The sequence below is a fragment of the Suillus paluster genome (genome assembly GCF_016628075.1).
Source record: "Suillus paluster strain FC165 chromosome Unknown EDB91scaffold_5, whole genome shotgun sequence".
In the NCBI taxonomy this organism is placed as follows: Eukaryota; Fungi; Basidiomycota; class Agaricomycetes; order Boletales; family Suillaceae; genus Suillus; species Suillus paluster.
Window position 1 is genome coordinate 350,971 of NW_024537565.1, and position 20,910 is coordinate 371,880.

The following is a 20,910-nucleotide window of genomic DNA, read 5'->3' on the forward strand; positions in this document are numbered from 1 at the left end:
CGACCGACTCTCGGGCATCAGCACTGGTTCTGTGCTCACGACGAGATAAACACAGGATGAGTGTATTTAAACACTCGCGCGGTGCAGGATATCATGAGTTGGCATGGTCGTGTTTGGAGGTGAGCCGGTACCTCCCTTTCAAGTTGCAACGCCCAAAGCTAGTGACAGTGTCAGGAAAAGACGCATAGTTTCTGCACCCAATAGGAACTCTCCTTCAAAGCGTAGCCTAGCCCTTGACATGGAGACAAACATTCAGCATATCCGAATCAGAGATGCTAACGCTCTTCGGCACTGAACGTCGCTAAGATTTAGAGTGATACGGTGCCCGTTGTCGTCTGATTGATGATGAACAGTTCGCACTCTTCCACCGTAGAACGACTTGACATGACTTGTACTTGTCGTCAACGTGGCCTCACGCACTGCGCAGCAGCAATATCATGCGTATAAAATGGATGAAGACTTCAAGCATTCATAGTTCCTGTGTCCCAACATCGTCTAGATAAAAACGTCTGTTTGGTTCATCTCACTAGTAATATGTTGACCTCCTTGTCTCGCTTCACGGTTGCTCTTGCTCTTGCATCCTCTATCCTTGGTGCTACTATTCCTGCAGTACCCTCTCGCCGATCCGGAGAGCTTTGGGCTGGAGCGGAACATGAAGAGGTAGATCCAGTAGGTCTAGCAGCCTCTCGCCGATCTGGGGAACTTTGGGAAGGGGCAGAACACGAAGAGGTAGACCCAGTAGTTCTAACGCCCTCTCGCCGATCCGGGGAGCTCTGGGAGGGGACAGAGCACGAGGAGGTTTCCGCTTCCACTGATGTCTGAGGTCAGTTCCTGCACGAGCCTCACGAATCTCGTCCTGACCCTATGTGTAGCTGTATCCTGTCATTGTAATGAGCAAGGAGCTTCGCGTTCTTGTTGCATATGCGGGCATATACTGCAAGTGGGCGGCTCTGACAGATGAACCTCTCTTGGCATTACCGACAACCCTCATATAAACCTTTTTCACTTTCATAGGAGCTGCGATCACCCTACAAATCACTGACACGAGATCAGACAAGAGATTAGAATGAACGAACTAGAGGATGAAACTATTTATCACTGCAGAGGATTTTGTATGTTCGAACCCGTAGATACTTTCAGGCCTCACATACAAGGATAGGATTCTTTACCACGGTAGAACGTTGAATGCGATAGTATGTGCTGATTTGCTGCGCGAATCAGAGGATGGAAACTTATGATATCCTCTGGTCAATGATGAATTCACGTTTGAATGACGTGTGGTCGAAACAGCAAGGCTTGTAGGAGCACGCATTTCATTTCAATCGCCAACCGTATCAAAGCGTATCGTCAATAATGTCAGTCAGTTTATCATCTTTGATGATCACCATAACAATTTGGATAGATTACAGTTACATATGAGATACAACAAAGCGTAGTCTCCCCTAGGCAGACTATAATATTAATAGAAGGAACTTCCTTCTATACAACAAAGTATAATCTTCGCCATCACCGTCATTGGGAGCACATCAAGTACATCACTTAGGAAGGAGGGGGGTATCGTTGTCAGGGGTATCGTATCTCGTACAGCCTCGATTACACTATTATTACAGTCGTGAGTGGTCCAATGGCAGGATCAGTGCGAATCGAGAATTTGTTCCTGGCACCAGCGTCAGCATCACATTTATATGCAGAGTTTTATCAAAACAAAGAACTCACTCTGTGAAAAATTCCTTCAACATCCTCTCTATGGCCGCCTGCTTGGGTTTTTTCCAAAGAGAACTTGAAATGACCATCACTTCAATCGGGCCAGCGTCCTGTCGCTCAATAAGCAAATCGACAACCATCTCCGTCATGACGCTGCAGATCTCCGGAACACCCCTCCCAAGAGTGGGGACTTCGGAAGAGGGTGGTGGGCACTCAGGTGGGTCTTTGTTCGTGGTAATCATGAGTAGACGTAAGAGGATGAAATATAAAGGTCGGCTATGGAACATGAACGCACCAGCAAAGACAGTTCTTGAAATCCTGCCTTTCACGGCATTCAGACGGGCCTGATTCTCGGACAGGCCATTCTCGTCAGAATAATTAATTTTTTTTCGTGATGCCTCAAGTCGGGCCACTTCTTTACGGAGGAAGGCAACGCGGTGGATTTCGGTTTCTGTTTGTTCAGGGGTAAGAGTCACTGGCTCTGGTGTGGGGGAAGAGTCTGGAGATAAAAGCTTTAGCTCGGTTCAAATTAATGTAGGCGCTGAACGTGCCTGCGTTTTCGGTATTCCCGCCTGCGTTTTCGTTATTCTCGCCCGCGTCTTCGGTATGCCCGCCCGCGTCTTCGGTATCTCCGCTTGCTACCTGGGTATCGCCACCTGCGACTTGGGTACCGTCGCCTGCTATCTGAGTATCCCCGCTTGCAAGGCTGGCATCCCCAACTGCAGCATCCCCGTCTCTGGTGTGGCTATCATCACCCGCTCCTTGAACATCCATACCTGCGCCTTGATTACCCTCCCCGTCTTGTTTACTCTTTTCTTGCTCTTCAGTACCTTCATCTGCTGCTTTTCCATCCACATCATCCACATTTCCGATATTGTCGTTTGTAACCGCCCCCTGCTGTTCCTCTTGAGCGACCTCCTGCCCTTCTTCTTCCACACCTACCTCAGCAACTGCCGGATCGGCACCAGCATCGTCATCCTCCACGACCCTTCCGCTCCCCGACCCATTCCCATCGGCTTCCACATCCCTCACAAAACTTTCCCCTGGCGGACCCACAGGCGACTCGAATTCCTTAAACGGTGGTGGCGGATCATCTTCAATATCGCGACTGGTATAGAAAGGATCATACTGCCCAGTGGGACCCGGGAAAATTGAGTCTGGAACCGTAGCTGGAGATCTGATCATGGGACGAATGGGGTTTGCAGGGTCGTAATCGGTGGCATCGGCGGCGTTGGGACCAGAAGTGCGGTTTGTGCCGGATGTAAGACCTGGGCTCGTGCATCTGGATTTGGGTGGTTTGGAGGGAGGCGCAGGTGTGGGTGTTTTGGAAGGAGGCGCAGGCGTTGGTGTTTTGGAGGGAGGCGCAGGCGTTGGCGTTTTTGAGAAGGTCATCCCTTTAATGGGCACTGGCGTTGGCGGTTTGGTTTGGGGTGTTGACTCGGAAGAGGGCTTTCGGTTCGGGAGAATAGTGGGTGTCTTAGACGGGGAGAGGTGCGTGCTCAACCCGAGCGCTGAGTTCGCGCGCACACTGACACTGCCACTGCCGGACTGCGCTTTAGGCGTACCGGAGCGCTTGGGCGTTTGCCTGTTTGCCTGTATGACAATTCCGTCGACGAAATCTTCAGTTCCAGCAGCACCAGCGGGCACAATAGTTTCTTCATGTCTCGGTGCTGGTTCTTGTTGACTGTTTGCCTGCATGACAAATCCGCCGATGAAATCCTCAGTTCCAGCAGCACCAGCGGGCATAATAGTCTCTTCAGGGCGGCGAATCATCGAATGTTCCCATCTCGAGTTGCTGCGCTGGTGCCCTGTTGAACCCGGCCGGTTACCAGAGGTAGGATGATTTTGTGCCTGTCCCGACACCCCCGCCGAGCTCGCCCGTTGATGGAATGGCGCATGTACTTTCCCAAGATCAGGCCCGCGGTCCGAATCAGCCTCTCCGAGGTGCGCACGAGCGAACTGACTCGACGCACCCACGCCAATGGCGGAGATTATGCTTCTCACACGGGAAGCAGGGCGTGATTCTGGTAGTGGAACTTGCCGTGCATGGGCAGAAAGATCAATCTCGGTATCTGGGATGACAGGTAGAGCTCCAATGCGCGCGCGAGGAGTTGGGGAGACGATTTCGAGGTTTGTGGTTGTTACCTCGACTGCGGCTACAGGCGGACTGAGGTGGAGCACGCTGAGATCTGGATCCTGCTCCTCCTCCTGTTCTTGTGTGTAAGGCGGCACGGTGGTACGTGCCAGGTCGTCGTCTGGAATTGATACAGGGTCGTGCCTTGAAGGATCAGAATCAGAGGCGTTAGAAAGGAGGGACGAGCGTTGAGAGTGCGAGTCTTGGTTGGACGAAGGAGGGAAAACAGGGTCTACATCAATATGAATGAGCGCCGGGGAGGGACCTAGAAGGACTTCACGGGTACGAGTATTCGTCTCGGAAAGGGTTCCGCTGGCTGACGATGGGGGTCTCTGTAGGATTGGCGCTGGGGAGGCGGGCGGGGCAGCGCGCGTGCTGGACACAATAGTGGATGGTGGGCGACGAGAGAACAAGCCCGGGACAGGACTTGAGATAGAAATGTTGGGGACCTGTATATCATTCTCGATCCTCCATCGTGGCATGGTCCTTCTCATCGCTTTGAAATCTTTTCTTAACGCCCTGTACATATACTTCAGTCCTGTATCACGCCAAACGCTGGGCGCTATGTCAGCAAGGAGGAGCCCGACAAGTGTCCATGCGCCGGTGAGGGCAAAACGGACTACCGAGTTCGTGAGCATAAAGTCGATAAGGAACCGAGTAGCAAGAGCAAGATATGCATCATTGGAATTTCGCGGATTTTTATGGAGAAAATGCGAGAGCACGATTCCTTCCCAAAGCCCGACGAGTGTACCTTGAAGAACGATAATTAGGTAGGCCATAATAATAAGTACTTTGTCACTTTTAAGAAGACGCACCGGTAAGTCTTTGATCATCGTCGGTCAGGATGTCGATGACGGCGCGTAGAGCAAGCCCAGCGCCGATGGCGATGACGTTCTCCATACTATTTACATGCACCGAGGAGAACGTGGATGATGACGAGCACGAGGACCTGCAGGTGTTAATTTGTGATCGATCTGATCGCGAGTCGAGGCCGTCAATTATTGCACGGACCTATGTGTGAAAACAAGAACAAACATTGACAATACTAAAGATCTGATTGATAGGTTAGCTTCTCCGCTTTATTAGAAGGAACGACTATTTTCCTTCTTCCACTTATATGGCTGACTAGGGGAGACCAACTTCTCCGCTGAAACATTTAATCCGCTGTGCTAGGCTGTCGAAAGCGCGTTATCTCATTAATTCACACAAAGAACACGGTCATCATCAACTCATTCTATTGTTCGAACATCTACCGTGCATAAGCAAATCCACCCGTCGACAGACTTTCCGGTACACGCCCACCGCAATCATACTTCTTGTCCTTCGTGACAACTATCTCAATCTCCCCACCCACTCTAAACGTATCGTAGAAATCAATGTAGCATCTACTTTTCGCTTGCACCCCATTGATCTTCACACTTTCCACGTACGCGGGCACACCATCGGGTATCGGGTATGCTACAGACGCAGCAGAGTAGTTGGTCACAGTTACCGTAGTGCTGGTGTTAAGGTAGGAGTTGTGGATGGTGTATTTTGGCGTGAAGGGGGAAATAATGAGGTAATGCGTTGTTGAGGGAACTGCATTCTGAGTTAGTTTAATGGGTAGGTGACCGAATAGGAGCATACCTGGGTAGAGCCCTAAGAGATGGAACGCGAGAAGTGTTGCCATTGCAGCCTGATCGTCGTTTCCAGGAAGACCCGCAGTGCCTGTATCTGAATCAGCATCACCCCATATCAGCCAGAGCTTCTCAACTTTACCGGAATTGAAGTTATTTATCACAACATCACGGACACGGTCAACGGAGCGCCAAGGTTGGTTTGCATAGTGGTATCCGATAGGTGTCTGCTCCACAAGTCAGCACCGTTTCAACCTTGCATGTTTTACAGACTAACCTGGAAAGAAGGCTCGTTACCCGCCTGGTAATATCCTTTCTGGGAGTGGGGGTCACCAAGGTAAATTTCAGTTATGACGATCCATAGGATTAACCCACATCAAAGAAATGGTCCAATCGATTCATGAATGTTGTGTTTCCTCCCATGAGCTCAATCAAGTGCTCCGTATCATGTGGTGCATACCTGTTATTGTTCCTCATAAGCTACCCAACACGTCTCCTCGCAAGAACGGAACACTCACCAGCTATACTCCCACGACGATGATTCGTAGAAACCGCTCAAGTTATCTTCCTGAAGCGAGCACTCTCGACTGCTCCTGGTGTCCAGCGGCGAGCAGTCGACAGGGTCGGTGTAATAGAAGGTTCCGTTGGAGAATCTTTTCTGCATGAATCCTGCGATGACAACATCAGGATTGACGTCCCTGTCGATAGCTCGACGTACCCTCGTATCCATCACTGTCCACGGTTGGGTCCCAAACATTGCGGTACCACTGTGACGTTTGCGATCAGTGGCCTGGGACACCATCTGTATTCGCTCACATATGACCGGTTCGTATAGTATTCGACATCATCTGTTTTGTTAAGCGCCAGTGCTACCTGGCGAATACCGAAGTCCTCGAATGCATACTGAAATGGATACAACCGACTCTTGAGGTCGGAACACGAGTACTGATCGCGAAGCACTCACCTCGAGAGTTCTACTTCCTTCCCTGGTCTGTCTACCCGTGCTTCCAGTATCTAGAACAGCAAAGGGTACGTATGAAAATTGTCTGCAAATTCAATTCAGCGATGATAACCAATATTCCACATAGGAAGCCACGTACTTATAAACATTGACCTGCCTGCCCATAGTATTCCACTCCGGTGGATTGACTTGCCCGTCCGTAACGACCGCGGCGTACAGCTCGTCGAGGTCGATTCCCAGCGCTTTCGCCTCATTGTGATAGTTCACCGCAAATTGCGCGACGATGTTATCGCCGCTTGACCCGCCTTGGGTCCACCCAGGTAGGTTGTTCGCGCGGCATTCTGGCATCCAGCCGAGCTTACGCCAGCCGTCGATATAGGTGTCCACAATTTGCGCAAATTCGACGGGAGAGTGAAGAGTCATGAGGGGGTAGAAGGTTCGGAACTGCGCATGTGGGTGAGTAAAATTCTGACATCACAACATTGCTGCCCACCGTGTCCCAGCTGCAGTAAAGAGAGTCGAAGTAGAATGATGTCGTGTTCGCAAACGCGCCTTGAGTTTCTAGAGTAGCATTATTCTGCTGGAAACGCGGTTAGCTCAACGCTTCTGCGATGTGTTTACACCTACAGGAGTCAATGACGCGCGGTACAACGAAGAATAAAGCATCTCCGTGACATTAGGTGGCGTGTTTACAATATCAATCTCGATCTTGCTGAGCTTCTCCTGCCAAAGAGCCTTGGACGCCGTCTGTATTTTCTCAAAGGAACTTGTGCCAATTTCCTCCTCAGCATTGGCGCAGGCCTGGTCTGTCGATACGAATGAAACGCCCACGCGAAGGATCACTTGCTCTGGATTGCCCTCATATGAGAAGAGTGCACCGGATTGGTAGGGTGTACCGCCTATTATGTTTTGAGAAAGATTGAGGTGGGTCTGGCCGAGTCCTTTTGCGTCGAGGCCGTAGCTGATGGGCAAATTGTTAGTCCAAGTATGTACCAGCAGCGCGCAGTGCTCACGTATCTCCGGTCCAGACGCCATATTCACTTAGCTTCTGAGTTCCGCTGTTCAAGAGATCATAGCAAGCAAATGCTTGGTAGTGATAGACACCGGGACCGAAGCTAACACAAATTGAGTTGATGTACCACTAACCAACAGGACATCCCGAGCTTACCTGGAGCCGTAGTGGCCACCAATGGTGATACGACCATTCTTTGGGTCAATATCGAGGGTTCCACCTGCAAATGACGCCGGCAAGTCATTTGCAAGGTCAAGCACGAAGTACGGTTTTGAGCCCGCCGGGAACGTGAAGCGCTCCAGCCCAGCACGACGCGTCGACGTAGCCTCCATCTTGATATCATTATCCAGAGTTGTCGAAAAGTATCCAGGGGATGCGTCTGCCACACTCATTTAGCTCCTAGAACCGCTATACAATACACGACGCCATACCATCCGAATCGTTCTTCCTGTACCTCTCGCGTGCGGACAGCGTAGTCGTGCACGTGTCGAATCCTCCGGGACAAAGGAGGGGCATGACCTCGAAGTTGCCATACGTCCCGAGGGAAGACCCTGTGCCACTGTCGTGCAGCGGGCTCATACCGCGAGCTTTCTGGGACGGATCGGAGATGTACCCTACGGATCGCACACATTGGCAATCATTAGAAACACACGTCACCTGCGAGACGACGCGGAGTCTTACCCGCTGGCGCGTAGCCTGTGAAGTCGGTCGTGAATTTGACCTGGGAGATAGGTGGGCGCGTTGTTGTTATGTTCAAATTGACACGTACCATTCCGAAGGGCACCGACGCGCCGGGGCTGCATGACCGGTATCATTCGACGCGTCATGACGCGTCTCGGAGGTGAAGACTTACCAGACGTCCCCATAGTTGGTGTAATCTACATAACAGCTGTCAGAACACGCGACGCTGCCGAGCAAGAAGCGAATTACCAGTTCCGATAAAAGGATTAACGAAAGCAGTGTAGTCAATATCCGTGGAGTTGGATGCCTGGGCAGCTGTTATAGCAGCACCGATACGTACTTGAACTTCTGGCGATGGCTGAGCATATGTCGTCCCAATACACGCCGCAGCAACAGAGGCAAGCAGCCAGTCAACCATGATCACAGACCGTTATTCGGTTCGTGCTCTGGAGAGCAACAGATTTATAGTGCGTCGCTTATGAAAAACTTCCAGAAAATTTATGCATTCATTCATCTTGTAATGACCCGAATATTCGCGGATAGTGGCACAACCTCACGTCATCTGGAAGAACCAAATGGATTGCATGCAGATTGTTTAGTGTTCAGTTACTTCAGTAACCCATGACGTGGCTCCGAGGGCACGGGATCCATCGTCATGGCCACGTCAGGCAGAATGCGTGATGTATACGTATGAAGATGAAAAGTACGGGGATCACTCTGCAAAGCCGCGTCTAGGCTGTCGGCGCGGGTGAAGATGAACCAAGATGAACGGGTCGCAGCTCAGGATCGAGACGTGGTTACCGCGCGGCGTCGGGTATACTACACGAAACCTATCAATGACTTTACAGAACGTGGAAATGAGAACCCACGAAGGTCACGGTAAGCCTTGGCTCTCAAGCTGTTTGCGAGCGATGCGTTCCAGTTCGTTGCAAATAAGGTCGAGACCTATGCCATCGCCATTCCAGTAGAGTTTTTCTTCCTGCGGAAGCTTTGCTAGAACATACTCCGCTGCATCACCGGGGCCTCTACCAATGCCAATGCGGAATCGATGAAACTGGGTTTCACCTCCGAGTGCAGATATGACGCTACGAACTCCATTGTGTCCATTGGCAGAACCACCAATCTTTGGAGACAAAGCCTTCGGTTTATGAGATAGGGAATCGTGGATAATGACCATTGCATCTGGGGCTTTAACAGAGCTGCGGAGAGCTGCTGCTACCGATGGGCCGGTAATGTTCATGAGGGGCTCTGGTCGAAGTTCATGGTTCATTGAGCAAGTAGAACAGTTGGATCACTAACTTGGTTTCAGAAGTGTCAGGGATACGACAGTCTCTCCAAGCATAACCCTCGAACGTCCAGTGATGCCGCCCATCGTCCTGTCGGTGGACATATGCATGTGCAGTCTTGCAGCTAAGGCGTCAATTATGAGATGCCCGATGCTGTGATTTCAGTTAGTCCTTCACATCAGCTGTTAACTGTATGCAATGCGGACTCACCTGTGGCGGGTCTGAGGAAATGGAAGGTTGCCCAGACCTACGACAAGGAGTTGAGGAAGTCCTGAAGCGACGGTCATTCTGCGAAATTTGTTGGGTATCGGTGTAATTAGTTATCCTGAAGGTCGATTGGAACAACCGAGTCTTTATAAGACCTCCAGAGCTCCTTGAGTCATACTTAGCTGCCGCAGTGTAAGGCCGCCGCAAGTCAAAAAGAGCGTGACCCCGATTAAATGTGACAATGTGCGACAAAGACTACTGTAGCCAATAATAACGCCGAAGACATACCATATTTAGAGGTGTTTTCCGTTGAATGAATTCTGACCTCCTCAGACCATTCACTAGCCGATGCCAAAATCACGAGGCTCTTGTTCGTTCTTCCTTCCGTCTTCCATCTTAATATTTCTTTTCATCTTGCTCGATGTCATCGACTGCGACGGAGACTAATAGTGACCTCCGTCCTCGTCACAGACGTCGCTTCTCAACAAATGACGCCCAACGCAACCTCCGTCTGGCTATCTGCCAGCGTCTGCCTCATTCACTTGAGGCACTCGACCTCTCATCTAACTCAGCCAAAGAAACCTTTGTTGCGCTCAGGTATCTCGTCCTGTCGTATTTAGAAGACATTGAGACACGATTGGCCAAACTCGAGTCTCCAATCACGCCGATTACTGACCTTCACCTCTCTGAGGCTCTGAAGAGTAAGGGCGGTCACTCTGTCGAAGAAGCCAGACAATGGGCAAAAGATGCCCTTGAGATGCTTCGTAGTATCCGAACCGATGTGTGCTCTCACTTCCCGGACCTCCATCTCCCAGACATGTCTCCAGTAAAGTCCCATCTCCCCGAACTCCCTGAAGTTCCTTCCCTGAGCGACGTGCGCTCGCATCTACCTGACATCCCGAGTGTCTGTCCGCACATGCCAGCTCTAGCTCCGAACGACATCACATCGCTGCTAGAACATGTCTGTTCGCGTTTCTCCGACTTCGACTTTTCTGATTATCTACCGACCCTCTCGGCTCGACTCCAGTCGCTCCATGCGCACCTACGTTCATTTGATCCTCGCTCTAGCGAGATTGCATCTTTCCCGGTAAATTCCCGTATATCCGGCCTCATTGATTCCATCATGTCCTCCGAACTCATCACTGAACTCTCTGATGATGTCACTGAAGCGGAGGCTATGATAGAAGTGGCGGCGAGGGACATTGCTCGTGCAGTAAAACAATCTTTCCAAGGATCACGACTAATTAAGTACGTCGACCTTCCGCCACAGTGGCGAAACAACCCTTTTGTCACCGGAGGCTATCGGTATGTAGCGATCCCCTCAGTTCCTTGCGGCAAGTTTATTCGTCCATTAGATTCATCCCCCTCGACAAATGGCCTCTTATTATCATGTCATTATTTGCCGTACACAATGAAACTTGTATGTTATTTTTTTTTTTGGACATCCGAGTACATGCTGACCATCACAAAGTAAACATACATACCCATCTCATTCCGTTCATCCTTTGGCTCATCAACTTGATATCCATATTCAATGCATCGACTCTCGTAGACGCCCCGGAGGTGGCATTTATTTCATTTGCACTTCTCTGTCTCTTTAGTAGTGTACTCTGGCACACTATGGCCGGCTGCGCACATCCTCAAGGCATGGAGCTTTGCGCACGAATAGACTATGTAGGTATCGGATGGTGAGTACAAATTAGACACTTTATTTGACTTACCTGCTTTATTCACATCGCTTCAGGCTTATCAGCGCATCAGTTGGCACCGTCGTATATTATGGCTTCCAGCATTGTCATCCGGATGTGGGAAACGCATTTCTTGTTTGTTGTTTGATGACTGGGATCGCAGGAAATGCATTCCCATTCTTCAAATGGTTTGATCAAGCCGAGTATAAGGTGATGCTTCTTTTCTTCTTTTAATTTCTTACTGATGCCAATTCCTTCAGCATTATCGCATTGCTTTCTTTCTGTCCCTGGCATTAACCGCCGCCGCCCCTATGGCAGCCCTTGCATACCTCCATTCACCTGAGGAGATGTTTGCCTTCGTTGGTCAGTCCCTTTTTCTATCCGAGCGCTACTTCCTCCCTACTGATAGACATTTCCAGACCCCATCTGGCCCTCCATCACATCATACCTTATCGGGCTCGTCTTCTATGCAACCCACATCCCGGAACGCTTCCTTTCCGAGCGGCACTCTCACTGGTTGGACTGGTGTGGTGGTGGGTCACATGCGATTTGGCACATTTTTATTGTTATTGCTATCGGCCAACACCACGCTGCGATTGCAGAGCTCCGGGGCGGCGTTGAGTGTCATGCTGTACCATGATGCTGATTTTTTATTTGGCTCATGTATTTAGAGGAGCGCAAATTTGCTCTCGCCTAGCATACTGGACACTGCATCTTGGATCTGCATTATATTTACGTAGAAGTATATACACACCTTTTGAAATTTTATGTGCATTTTTCAGTGGTATAGAATGACGATGTGACGCACGATATAATACATGTGTGATGCGAAGAGAAGAGTACAACAAAGCAAGCGAAAATGTCTGAGGTGATCAACTATGCAAGCTTGCTCTCCCTCTTTGCTTGCTGTACCTGTGCCAAGCGGTGACTGCGTAAAGTCATGGATGTGCCCTGGGCTGCCTTCTTTGTTGCCGCTGTGGGCACGGAAGGTGCTACGGCAGCCTGAGATAAGGCTATCCGTGTGTCATCTGATGCAAATCCTGGGATACGGATATTGTGGTTGCGTTCTGAGACAGCGGTGAGGTGAGTACTAGAATGAGGCAGAATGAACCGATCAGACTTACCAAGGTGAAGCTGGAGGTCTTTGACTTCGAGCGTGTCGCCGCCGCGATGTTTTGCTAATCGACAGCCAAAGTTCGTGACCGAGTCGATGAACTCGTCTGCGATTTGAAGCAGTAACTGTAGATGACACAATGAGGGACACGTCAAGGAAAACAAGAGCAGGGACTCACATCCTCCACTTCAGGTTCGATCCGTACATTGGGGTCGACACTTGAGACAAGGTCTTGTATTGACCGTCTCATGCTCTGATCTCCCGGAGTATTCTTTCTCCGTGAATGGTTGTCCTCTAAGCTGAGCATACCAGCGTCGTCAGTGGATCGTGCGATTTGAGCTGGAGTACCTGATAAATGGATCATAATCATTACTCAGATAGGACTGCTTCTTTCCTGGCAAAGAATCGCCGGATGCTCACTTGAGATTCTGCCGCCAGCCATGCCGCCTGTAAGCGTTGGTCTTCCTTGTTGTGCAGTTGCCCACTGGACGGGGCCTGGATTGGTGGTGTTGAGAGTTTGACTAATGGGATAACCGTCGCCGGGTGTGGACGTAAGAACGGGTGCTGGTGAACCGCTTTTAAAGGCGGTAGCAGTGGTCGCAGCAGTCCCGGTCTGCCACAAAGAAAATGAGTGGCACAAAGGGGGTTCCTACCCATTCGGTCATACCTTTGTACCGCCATTCGTACTCGAAGTGCCAGCCACGCTTCCGGAAGCAGCACTGGTCGCGGACTTGTGTTTTTCAGCGTAATCTTTCAGCTACAGATAAGACGCCCCAGTGAGATAAATGAATCTCACTTGGTTTAAAAGCCGACGGACCTGCTGGATCTGTACGGCAGTAAGCTTGCCCTGCCGCATGAGCTCGCCAAGCTGGCCCATATTCTGCTCGAGGAGCTGGGCGATGCGCGTACTTGAGGCTGCCTCGCCATTTTGGCTTTTAAAGGCACTAGTTAGGGCGGTGATTATGTTCGCGGGGTTTGGATGAGCCGATGTCGCTGCTGCTTCGTTTGTCGCCATTTATGATTTCTCTTCCTCGTCGTCCAAGTGTTAAGAGGCGTGGTGGGAGTGTGGGAACCATTTACTTCTTCCATGACCTAATAACTTTATCATAGGGTTTCTTATTACTCTCAGCCCCTGTCACGAAAAATCTATATGACTTGTGGTGTATTGCGTGTTAATTTACCAACGTAGTCATGAACAATTGAAACGAGGTCTTCGCCAATTTGCAACGCTCATAAATCGAGTTCTCAAGAAAACCCGAACGCTATTTGCTGCACGTTCATATTGTTGTACATGTGCACTACTTTCCTACATGATCTGATGGAGATATGAGCAGCAGACCTCCTCATTTAATTGGTCACTCACATAATTACGGATGTCCTTCGGGAAGCTTGAAAACGACGAATGTTCCATCAACGTGGCCTCACGCGAGTTGTGAATGTCAATAATGAAGTCCTCGAGGGAAAAGTCACCTAGGCTGACGTCCAGAGTGAATTGCTCATACAACTGGTTTTGCGCGCTGGATTCGTGAAGGCTGTCTTGGTCTGAGAGGTTTGGAGACATAGGGTGCTTTTGCGGACCGATGCGGTCAAGTAAATCATGACAAGTATGAGCATTGTGTGCGGTGAGAGGTGAATTGGCTTGACGTGAAGAATGTGGTGCCACGGAAGATGGGGGCACGCATATAGGGACTGGGTATCGGAAGTGGTATATTGCAGAGAAGATAAGAACAGGGCGTGAACCACCCGGGGACTTTGCGGGAGGTGCTGCCAGTGGGTCCGGAGCACGGTACACATCCTGGATTATGCTGTATATGGTGGGGTCTTGGGGGGAATAATCATACGCCTGTTGCACGTCAAGGTCAGAAAACACGGACCTGGGGAATTGCACAAAGTCTCCCAGTACTTGGGAACTAAGGCTGTGCTGTAGAGCAACGGACCATCACCGGAAGGGTTTATAGAATCGGTAAAATATGGTCCAACATATTCGAGTTTCGTGTCCTCGCTGTGTATGGGTGCGCCATCCAATAACATTATATAGGATGACTTGCCAATGACGATAGAGGGTGAAATGAAGATTAGGGTGGGATCAATGTCTATCATGCGACGCGCCACGTTAAAGGAGGGTTGGAATGAAGTGGCACCTTGAGGGAGCTTGTATGGAGAAGAAGATGGTGAACGTGAATGTGATGAGGATGGGCTCGACCGTGAGCTAGACTCTGGCAAAATGTCAATGTATACTGGAGTGCGTGTGTCAGGAAGCTGGTTGTGTAACTTATATTTAGACGATATCATGGCTGGGATGTATGGTAGAGAAAATATACACGAGCCAGTAGATGGATTGTGAGCAGAAAACCTCCATGATCTGGCTTTGCTCTGCGTAAGATAACATATGCGAATGAGGGTCTCGGTCACTTTCCAAAGTTAAACCAAAATAGAACGATGCCGTCTCAATCAACGCACAAACGGCCGCCGGTGCAGATATGCCCTCTATTTGGAGCGTCCCTGCCCGTTGGGCAATAATTGTACTCCGAGACGCGCGTACGAAATCGACCAAAATTTTGTATTTCACAGGTCTGGACTCGGAAGGGTTCATCATAGTGAGCTAAGGCATCAGCCAAGTGATCCACAACTTTCAGCATCGTGACTTCGAGATAAGGATATGGTAAACCATACCGGCTCAGTATCACCCTTCAGTAGGTTCTGGATTGTCCTAGTCTTCATTCAAATGTCTTCTGTCCGTTGAGTCGGCGATATTAGCCGCAGGGGATTGGGACCACATGGACGTGTCATGCTGGATCATGATGGAGATCAGAACGCGCCTTGTGAACGTGTAGCGTGACGTCGCGTCAAAGCAGGTGAAACACGTTATTCGGAGGCGAGCTATGTAATACTTCGGACCTGACAGGGGTAGAGGCTACTTAAGTACTCATCCGAGTAGAACCTGCGGATGGCATGCGGGTGGGGCCACAGAATGGCAAACATCACTGTCTGAGTCAGTTTCCCAGATCGGCGGTAAACCAATGGTAGAACTAACGCAAAGAACGGCTTAGTATCTCGGCCCTTTTTGCGTGTGCACAAGCGTATCCATACACTATCGGCATACATAATGAATCTCAAAGAGATCGCCTGACCATTCCTGTTATCGGTTGAGAAGAGCGAACTGTACAACTGGACTCACTGCTCACACCAAGATAACTGAGCCTTGATCATCTCTCCTACATGCTGGAAGTTTGAGTTTCATTTGGGACGACACCCCTTGTGAACATTCATCTCGGTGCGAATAGCGGTGACTCTTGCAACTCGAGGAGCATGTCGTACCAAATGTGTTCAAATGAAGGGTGGCTGCGACGCTGACGAAGCTAACACCGCACAACATATCCTGTTACATAACAGACTTACGATCCCATTGGTGTGGTCATAAGTTCAATTTTAGCCATTATGATCCAGCATACCAATCGGACTGTAATTTGGCTTGTTCTTTATGTAAGATCATCAAACGGACGAAAGGGAGTCCAGCCTATCCCGCAGCGTGAACGGTAAGCCGCAGCTGTCACCTGGGAGTCGATTCCATTGCCTGCTCCCATTTGCGTGAGGTCACTGGCAAAGGATTCCATCTCTCTTGGTCGAAATAACTCTTGCTTGTCATCTCGGCGAGTCGAGACAGCGCGCGTTTAAAGGCGAACTGCTCTTCTTGTCCTAAGAATTTCCCTGTTCTTAGCTTTTAAAATGCAACCGCATGATATCACACACCTGAGAAAATCGATAGGTTTTCCAAGGATGTCGGGGCGGGCTGATTCGGAGCCTCGTTCATACCAGGGGCATCATAAGCAGAGACGTTAGGTCGATAGACATTCTGCATCTCAGCGACAGTCTCCACGTGCATGACATCATGGACGGTGTCTAATTCCGCGGGCTGGGCAATAGCGTCTGGAAAGAAAAGGTCCTCTGGCACCGACTCCGCATGACATATGATACGGCATCGTGCTTCATATAGAGCGTCTATCAAAGAAATGAATCTGCAAGCTTGGTTCTTCATCGACACGTTTAGAATAGGTATTGAGCTAATTGCAACTGTATGATAGGTCGATGCCAATGTCAAATAATCTGCAGATCCTCGGGACTTGTGGAGATATCAGCAGCAACTCTCAGATATCTTGACTTATCGTACCTCGTCACAAAGCTGTGCAAACGTGAATCTACAAGTACCACCTGACGACCAAGGAACTTCTAGTGGTCTGCCGAATACTTGACTTGCTGGCACTGCACGCATCGTCGAAATCACAAAGGCCCATAATGCACGCAGCCAACACACCTGCGTTCCCGTCGTTCCCCGACGTCCAAAGCTTGAGCATATCTTCAAATAAGCCTTCCTGGCTCCATGTGAACCATGAACTGCCATTGAGATCGCTGCCCCGCACCCGTCTCCAGTCATGTGTAGAGGACATTATCATCACAGGGCATCGTGCTTTCATAGCCTCTACAAATGGCTCGAGCCTATCCCGTTGAACTCCATTCTTGTACAAGTCATCCGGAACCTTATTTGAAGTACCGACGACGACACCACCCATCCTCCAGAACCACGAAAGCACGTCGGAAATCAACCCTGCGCTAGACACATCCAAGAGTTGGACCTCATCAAAGACAAGAAGCCAATGACGCAATAGAAGCCGCTGTGCGATTGTAAAAGCCATCGTTGGATGCCCGTCGGACGCAACTGGTGTTACGTGCGCGCGCGGGGACCTTATCCAGTTTGGAAGCATATCGATGTTCACGAGTTCGCGCCAGTAGTCCCATAAATGTTTGTTCGAAGCGGGTGTATTTGATAATGAGGGCAGATCGGTATGGAGTTGTGCCACGCGCCGTTGGGTCTCTTCCCATACCGCACGGTAGAGTTCTAATACCAGCTGACTGTAGTGTTTGCGAGTTTTATACGGCGTCGGAAGAGACGAATACCAAAGGTCGATCAAAAAGCTTTTGCCAGAACCGGGCGGGCCGGTCAGCAACAAGCCCTGAAAGCCCGCGGGGATGTGCATTATTATTCCCTGACGATTTTCAGAACAAACCAAAGCAAATACCTTCGGTGTATTCAATGATTCCAGTTCATCAGCAAGGCTCTTGATACGTATTAACGCACGCGGGGCTGGTGGAACCGACCTTTCATCATCCGAGTAAGTCCACCATGGAGCTGCCTCACCCGCGGTCTCAGGCGATGCATGATATGTCCCACGCGGAGCACGCAGTAAAGTGGACGTCAGCGCTGGTGGAGCATATCCACGTAAGTCCCTTTGGAGTTTCCTGAGCTGTGAACCGGGTATGCAATAAAACCCGTCTAATCAGTTTCAATGCACATACTTACCCGCATGACTACCCTGACTTGCTCCTCGTCATATCTGATCTTCCCTAGTGCAACTTGACTGCGGTATTTCTCCAGCAGATCTATCTGCTGCGGTAGATTTGTGGGTCCGGACTCAGTTTGGGCCTCAGAGCATGTTGAGTACCAATTTTTAATTGCGCCTGAAAATTCCTCGCCATGACATCGCGTTGAAGGCGATGCGAGGAAGGCACCTTGCTGTGGCCGACATGCTATCTGTCGCGGGTGCAGCAGACGAAGGGACATAGTAGGTTCAGCAGGAGCTGGAAGAACAAACAAGAATAGCGCGTATCGCCTATCTACGATAGTGGATTGGTGGAGCCCCGAAGGCTGAAGCTTGAAGCTAATATGTACGTGGTGCTACGTGGTGCGAATTATTACGCGTGATGATCAAGATTCAAGGTACTTAGTCAGGGCTCCGAACTCGCACGATTGACAAAACACATCAAACGTTTGTTACATACGAAGAACTGAGTCGCAACTGAAGAGTTCGGGGTATCTCCGTGGGCGGCTCGGAACAAGCAGGTGTGAAATGGTAAGTAAATAAATGAAGTAGTCGGATAAAGGTGCGAGTGCCGAGTGGATAGCTACTGATATGTACTCAGAGCACCGCGCATGGGAGTCTTAGGCTGACCTCGTTTGGCATCGGACCAAAACCAGACCGGTTGAGTAAATAAACTAATGAGTGGTCAAATGGCCATGATGAGTACTATACAGGTGGAAGTGAACAGATCCTCGGTGGATAGATCCGAAGAAATGACATGCTAGATGGAAGCACGATGCTGTCCAGTTATGCTGCGCCCAACCCTCTACGGGTTGTTTTTGACATAACAGGAGCGACAGGTGACAGAGACCAAGACATAGGATTTATTGATGGTGGTACCAGGCCGGAATACGCCGAGGAACAATGATACGAAGAATTTGTCCGTCAAATTCAGCGCGCACTTGCGCCAGATCGGCGTCATATCCGAATAAAACGCGACGTTCGAAGTGCCCTGCAATAGGAAATAAAGCACACTACAATTTTAATAGGAAAGATCGGCGGCTTACCACCTCGAGGCTCCCATGAATCAGCGACTACGTGAAGTATGCGGCGCCTGCGGGTAGCGATTGTACTGGGAAAAATGATCAACGGACTTCTCGGGAAGTGTATTCCCACAAACTCACATGCCATCCCTTCTGAAGCCAGGGAGTCGCACGACCAGTCTATACTCGGACGGCGAAGTCTCCACTACTATCCAGGTATCTGGGGGCGGGTCGTGGCAAAGGAATGAGTCATATGGAGCACGCCTATCGGCATCTTCTCCGCAGCGTTCAGCTTGCGTCAGCGGCGTTAAAATCACCGGTGCCTCGGGAGCAGGATACGAGGATGTATTGGAAGTTGATCTTGGTAAAGAGGGTGGGAGCATTTGATCATCGGGGAAAGGGCCACGCGAATAGGGCGGAGGAGGCGACGATGGGATGGGTGAACACGGCCAACCTGACTGCGAGGAGTTCCGTACATGGGACGGAGACGGCTGCTTAAATTGGGGATCATTGGACCCTATATTGGTTTGGGGTGGCACAGGCAACGGTCGCCGCCCGGGTGCCTCTAACGGTGACTGACTATCACTGGGTCTGGGCGGAGCCGCGGATGATGAAGTACCATCCATCCGGGGCAGAAGATTATAACGTGTTTGCAGTGACAACGAGGAATTACCATCGATCCAATTGGCGGGTTGCATAGAGGGTACCGACTGTGGTATAGAAGCACCACACGAGCTCAAATGTCCGTCAGGTGAGGAGTACGGTCGTGAGAACGGAAATAGAGGTGCCGCCGGTGTGGATTGTGTTTCCAGATTGTGTGACGAACACTGGTGATGAATAGTTGCTGATGAAGTATTAGGAATATCAGGTTGTTGGCTACCCGAAAGATCTGATGTCTTCATTTCCAGCGAGGAGTCAGACCTTGCAATTCCGGGCGGTGTATTTGGGAGAGCTGACAAATGAGGTGACCCAGTGGAGCTATGATCCAATCCTGTAGAGTTGTCACTGTCGACATATCATAAGACCCTGGCAAAGGACTGAGAAGGATCAGGACGTACCCTTTCGAGCCAAGTGGATTCGCCCTCGCGTTGGAAGCCGTATTCGGGAACGGGTAGGCCGTTAAGTGAGAAGGAGATGTTAACGGGGAGGAGGGCAGGGGAACTTCTCTAGGTGAATGAAAAGAGGTGTGCCGCTTCGAAAGGGACAACCGACGAGATGGTGGTGGTGAACGAGGAAGGTGTAAATATTCTAGAGGAACATAACAACAGTTCAGCAAAATTTGAAATTTGTGCACGAAAGCCACAGAATGACAAATAAGCAAATCAAAATTAGCTCTTTACAGTGCCGTATGACGATATCTCGGGTAATTCCGGTTCCTGGAGAGATCCGGAAAGAGCTGATGCGTTTCGAAGCTCGTGGCGAATGCGTATGTGATAGAAAATCGAGGATTAGAGAGCCACAAAGAGAACAAGAGACTAGATAATAGGTGGGTGTGTCGACAATACACGCCAGTGGTATTAGAAGATACAGAACGCCAGATCCGAGCTGAATGCGCAGAGAATCGCCCAACGCCGATGTGGTTTCGTTGTGTGTCCAAGGGTGACTGTCAGGATACCAGTGGCAGGAGAAATCGTTTGAAACAGAGACGTCATGGACAGGCACGATTGTATTTTATAGCGCAACGAGAGCGAACAAAATGGGACATATTGTCAGCGCCGTCAGCGCTTCAGCGCTCGAGGCGGCGTGGACAAAACAAAACAATTTCAAAGTGAGAGTCGGGAATAGTTCCTACCTGATGTACGTCTACGATTCTGAGAGATTGCGGATTTTTCAGAATTATGGGACGCGTCTGATGGTCCGTCATCATTGCCGCGCATTTTCTCGAGAAGGTCGTTAGAATGCTTCTTGAAGAAACGGGGTCTTGTTGAGGGCGTAGTCCGAAAATCGATGCCACTGCTTGCCACTGTGCCAGGATGATTTATGCGATCAGTAGGTAATTGTAAACTTCAAAGCAAGAGTAGAGACCGAAACTGACGGGGAAAAAATGGCGGAGCGGGAAGAAATGGAACGCTTGTTTCGGCGGTTTGTGCGAACTACTAAATAGTTACTG

The 20,910-nt window shown here is 50.0% G+C and overlaps 7 protein-coding genes across 7 annotated transcripts; 2 read left to right on the plus strand and 5 right to left on the minus strand.

The window, feature by feature from the left end:
- Nucleotides 1-534: 534 nt before the first annotated feature.
- EDB91DRAFT_1343819 (uncharacterized protein) lies at nt 535-1,271 on the plus strand (the record flags this gene model as incomplete). Its single annotated transcript, XM_041325794.1, has 3 exons — nt 535-816; nt 873-1,028; nt 1,077-1,271. The coding sequence occupies 2 exons, from the start codon at nt 535-537 to the stop codon at nt 993-995; spliced, it is 405 nt and encodes a 134-aa protein (XP_041182055.1). The 3' UTR covers nt 996-1,028; nt 1,077-1,271.
- Nucleotides 1,272-4,419: 3,148 nt separating this feature from the next.
- On the minus strand, nt 4,420-4,738 carry EDB91DRAFT_1005951 (uncharacterized protein; the record flags this gene model as incomplete). The annotated part of the gene is made up of 2 exons (XM_041312315.1): nt 4,420-4,589; nt 4,654-4,738. Coding segments are annotated over 2 exons (255 nt in total), but the record flags the coding sequence as incomplete, so codon positions are not given.
- A 188-nt stretch (nt 4,739-4,926) lies between these two features.
- EDB91DRAFT_1343821 (glycoside hydrolase family 92 protein) lies at nt 4,927-8,624 on the minus strand. Its single transcript, XM_041325795.1, has 19 exons — nt 8,602-8,624; nt 8,358-8,545; nt 8,281-8,305; nt 8,197-8,224; nt 8,109-8,148; nt 7,859-8,041; nt 7,584-7,806; nt 7,429-7,530; nt 7,043-7,376; nt 6,909-6,992; nt 6,555-6,859; nt 6,419-6,500; nt 6,271-6,357; nt 6,173-6,221; nt 5,973-6,123; nt 5,830-5,914; nt 5,732-5,770; nt 5,465-5,681; nt 4,927-5,416 (listed from the first exon to the last, which is right to left on the minus strand). Exons 2-19 carry the CDS (start codon nt 8,524-8,526, stop codon nt 5,088-5,090), a joined length of 2,532 nt encoding a protein of 843 aa, XP_041182057.1. The 5' UTR covers nt 8,527-8,545; nt 8,602-8,624; the 3' UTR covers nt 4,927-5,087.
- On the minus strand, nt 8,595-9,845 carry EDB91DRAFT_1104907 (peptidyl-tRNA hydrolase). The gene is made up of 3 exons (XM_041317401.1): nt 9,605-9,845; nt 9,408-9,547; nt 8,595-9,356 (listed from the first exon to the last, which is right to left on the minus strand). The coding sequence occupies exons 1-3, from the start codon at nt 9,679-9,681 to the stop codon at nt 8,983-8,985; spliced, it is 591 nt and encodes a 196-aa protein (XP_041182058.1). The 5' UTR covers nt 9,682-9,845; the 3' UTR covers nt 8,595-8,982.
- A 75-nt stretch (nt 9,846-9,920) lies between these two features.
- EDB91DRAFT_1104911 (hemolysin-III related-domain-containing protein) lies at nt 9,921-12,075 on the plus strand. The gene is made up of 6 exons (XM_041317402.1): nt 9,921-10,906; nt 10,957-11,021; nt 11,073-11,289; nt 11,346-11,499; nt 11,550-11,652; nt 11,709-12,075. The coding sequence occupies exons 1-6, from the start codon at nt 10,023-10,025 to the stop codon at nt 11,927-11,929; spliced, it is 1,644 nt and encodes a 547-aa protein (XP_041182059.1). The 5' UTR covers nt 9,921-10,022; the 3' UTR covers nt 11,930-12,075.
- A 90-nt stretch (nt 12,076-12,165) lies between these two features.
- Nucleotides 12,166-18,020, minus strand: EDB91DRAFT_1045415 (AFG1-like ATPase-domain-containing protein; the record flags this gene model as incomplete). The annotated part of the gene is given in 14 exon segments (XM_041313190.1): nt 12,166-12,356; nt 12,414-12,528; nt 12,582-12,751; nt 12,824-13,052; nt 13,071-13,160; nt 13,221-13,396; nt 14,509-14,774; nt 15,372-15,539; nt 15,958-16,099; nt 16,154-16,523; nt 16,572-16,657; nt 16,716-17,412; nt 17,479-17,703; nt 17,760-18,020. 14 exon segments carry the CDS (start codon nt 18,018-18,020, stop codon nt 12,166-12,168), a joined length of 3,186 nt encoding a protein of 1,061 aa, XP_041182060.1.
- A 310-nt stretch (nt 18,021-18,330) lies between these two features.
- Nucleotides 18,331-19,859, minus strand: EDB91DRAFT_601935 (uncharacterized protein). Its single transcript, XM_041327837.1, has 5 exons — nt 19,859; nt 19,758-19,805; nt 18,942-19,696; nt 18,825-18,889; nt 18,331-18,769 (listed from the first exon to the last, which is right to left on the minus strand). Exons 3-5 carry the CDS (start codon nt 19,496-19,498, stop codon nt 18,642-18,644), a joined length of 750 nt encoding a protein of 249 aa, XP_041182061.1. The 5' UTR covers nt 19,499-19,696; nt 19,758-19,805; nt 19,859; the 3' UTR covers nt 18,331-18,641.
- Between the last annotated feature and the right edge of the window lie 1,051 nt (nt 19,860-20,910).

What these genes read in the sequence shown, in the direction of transcription:
- EDB91DRAFT_1343821 (XM_041325795.1), bottom strand. Translation starts at nt 8,526, where the DNA reads ATGGTTGACTGGCTGCTTGCCTCTGTTGCTGCGGCGTGTATTGGGACG. An exon ending in ACTATACGAACCGGTCATAT is followed by an intron (nt 6,222 to 6,270) that starts GTGAGCGAATAC and finishes CAAACGTCACAG; the next exon opens with TGGTACCGCAATGTTTGGGA. An exon ending in GGACAGTGATGGATACGAGG is followed by an intron (nt 6,124 to 6,172) that starts GTACGTCGAGCT and finishes TTGTCATCGCAG; the next exon opens with GATTCATGCAGAAAAGATTC.
- EDB91DRAFT_1104907 (XM_041317401.1), bottom strand. Translation starts at nt 9,681, where the DNA reads ATGACCGTCGCTTCAGGACTTCCTCAACTCCTTGTCGTAGGTCTGGGC. An exon ending in TTTCCTCAGACCCGCCACAG is followed by an intron (nt 9,548 to 9,604) that starts GTGAGTCCGCAT and finishes CTGAAATCACAG; the next exon opens with CATCGGGCATCTCATAATTG. An exon ending in CCTGACACTTCTGAAACCAA is followed by an intron (nt 9,357 to 9,407) that starts GTTAGTGATCCA and finishes AACTTCGACCAG; the next exon opens with AGCCCCTCATGAACATTACC.
- EDB91DRAFT_1104911 (XM_041317402.1), top strand. Translation starts at nt 10,023, where the DNA reads ATGTCATCGACTGCGACGGAGACTAATAGTGACCTCCGTCCTCGTCAC. An exon ending in GACTATGTAGGTATCGGATG is followed by an intron (nt 11,290 to 11,345) that starts GTGAGTACAAAT and finishes ACATCGCTTCAG; the next exon opens with GCTTATCAGCGCATCAGTTG. An exon ending in GGAGATGTTTGCCTTCGTTG is followed by an intron (nt 11,653 to 11,708) that starts GTCAGTCCCTTT and finishes AGACATTTCCAG; the next exon opens with ACCCCATCTGGCCCTCCATC.
- EDB91DRAFT_601935 (XM_041327837.1), bottom strand. Translation starts at nt 19,498, where the DNA reads ATGCAACCCGCCAATTGGATCGATGGTAATTCCTCGTTGTCACTGCAA. An exon ending in GGCTTCAGAAGGGATGGCAT is followed by an intron (nt 18,890 to 18,941) that starts GTGAGTTTGTGG and finishes CATTTTTCCCAG; the next exon opens with TACAATCGCTACCCGCAGGC. An exon ending in TTCATGGGAGCCTCGAGGTG is followed by an intron (nt 18,770 to 18,824) that starts GTAAGCCGCCGA and finishes TTCCTATTGCAG; the next exon opens with GGCACTTCGAACGTCGCGTT.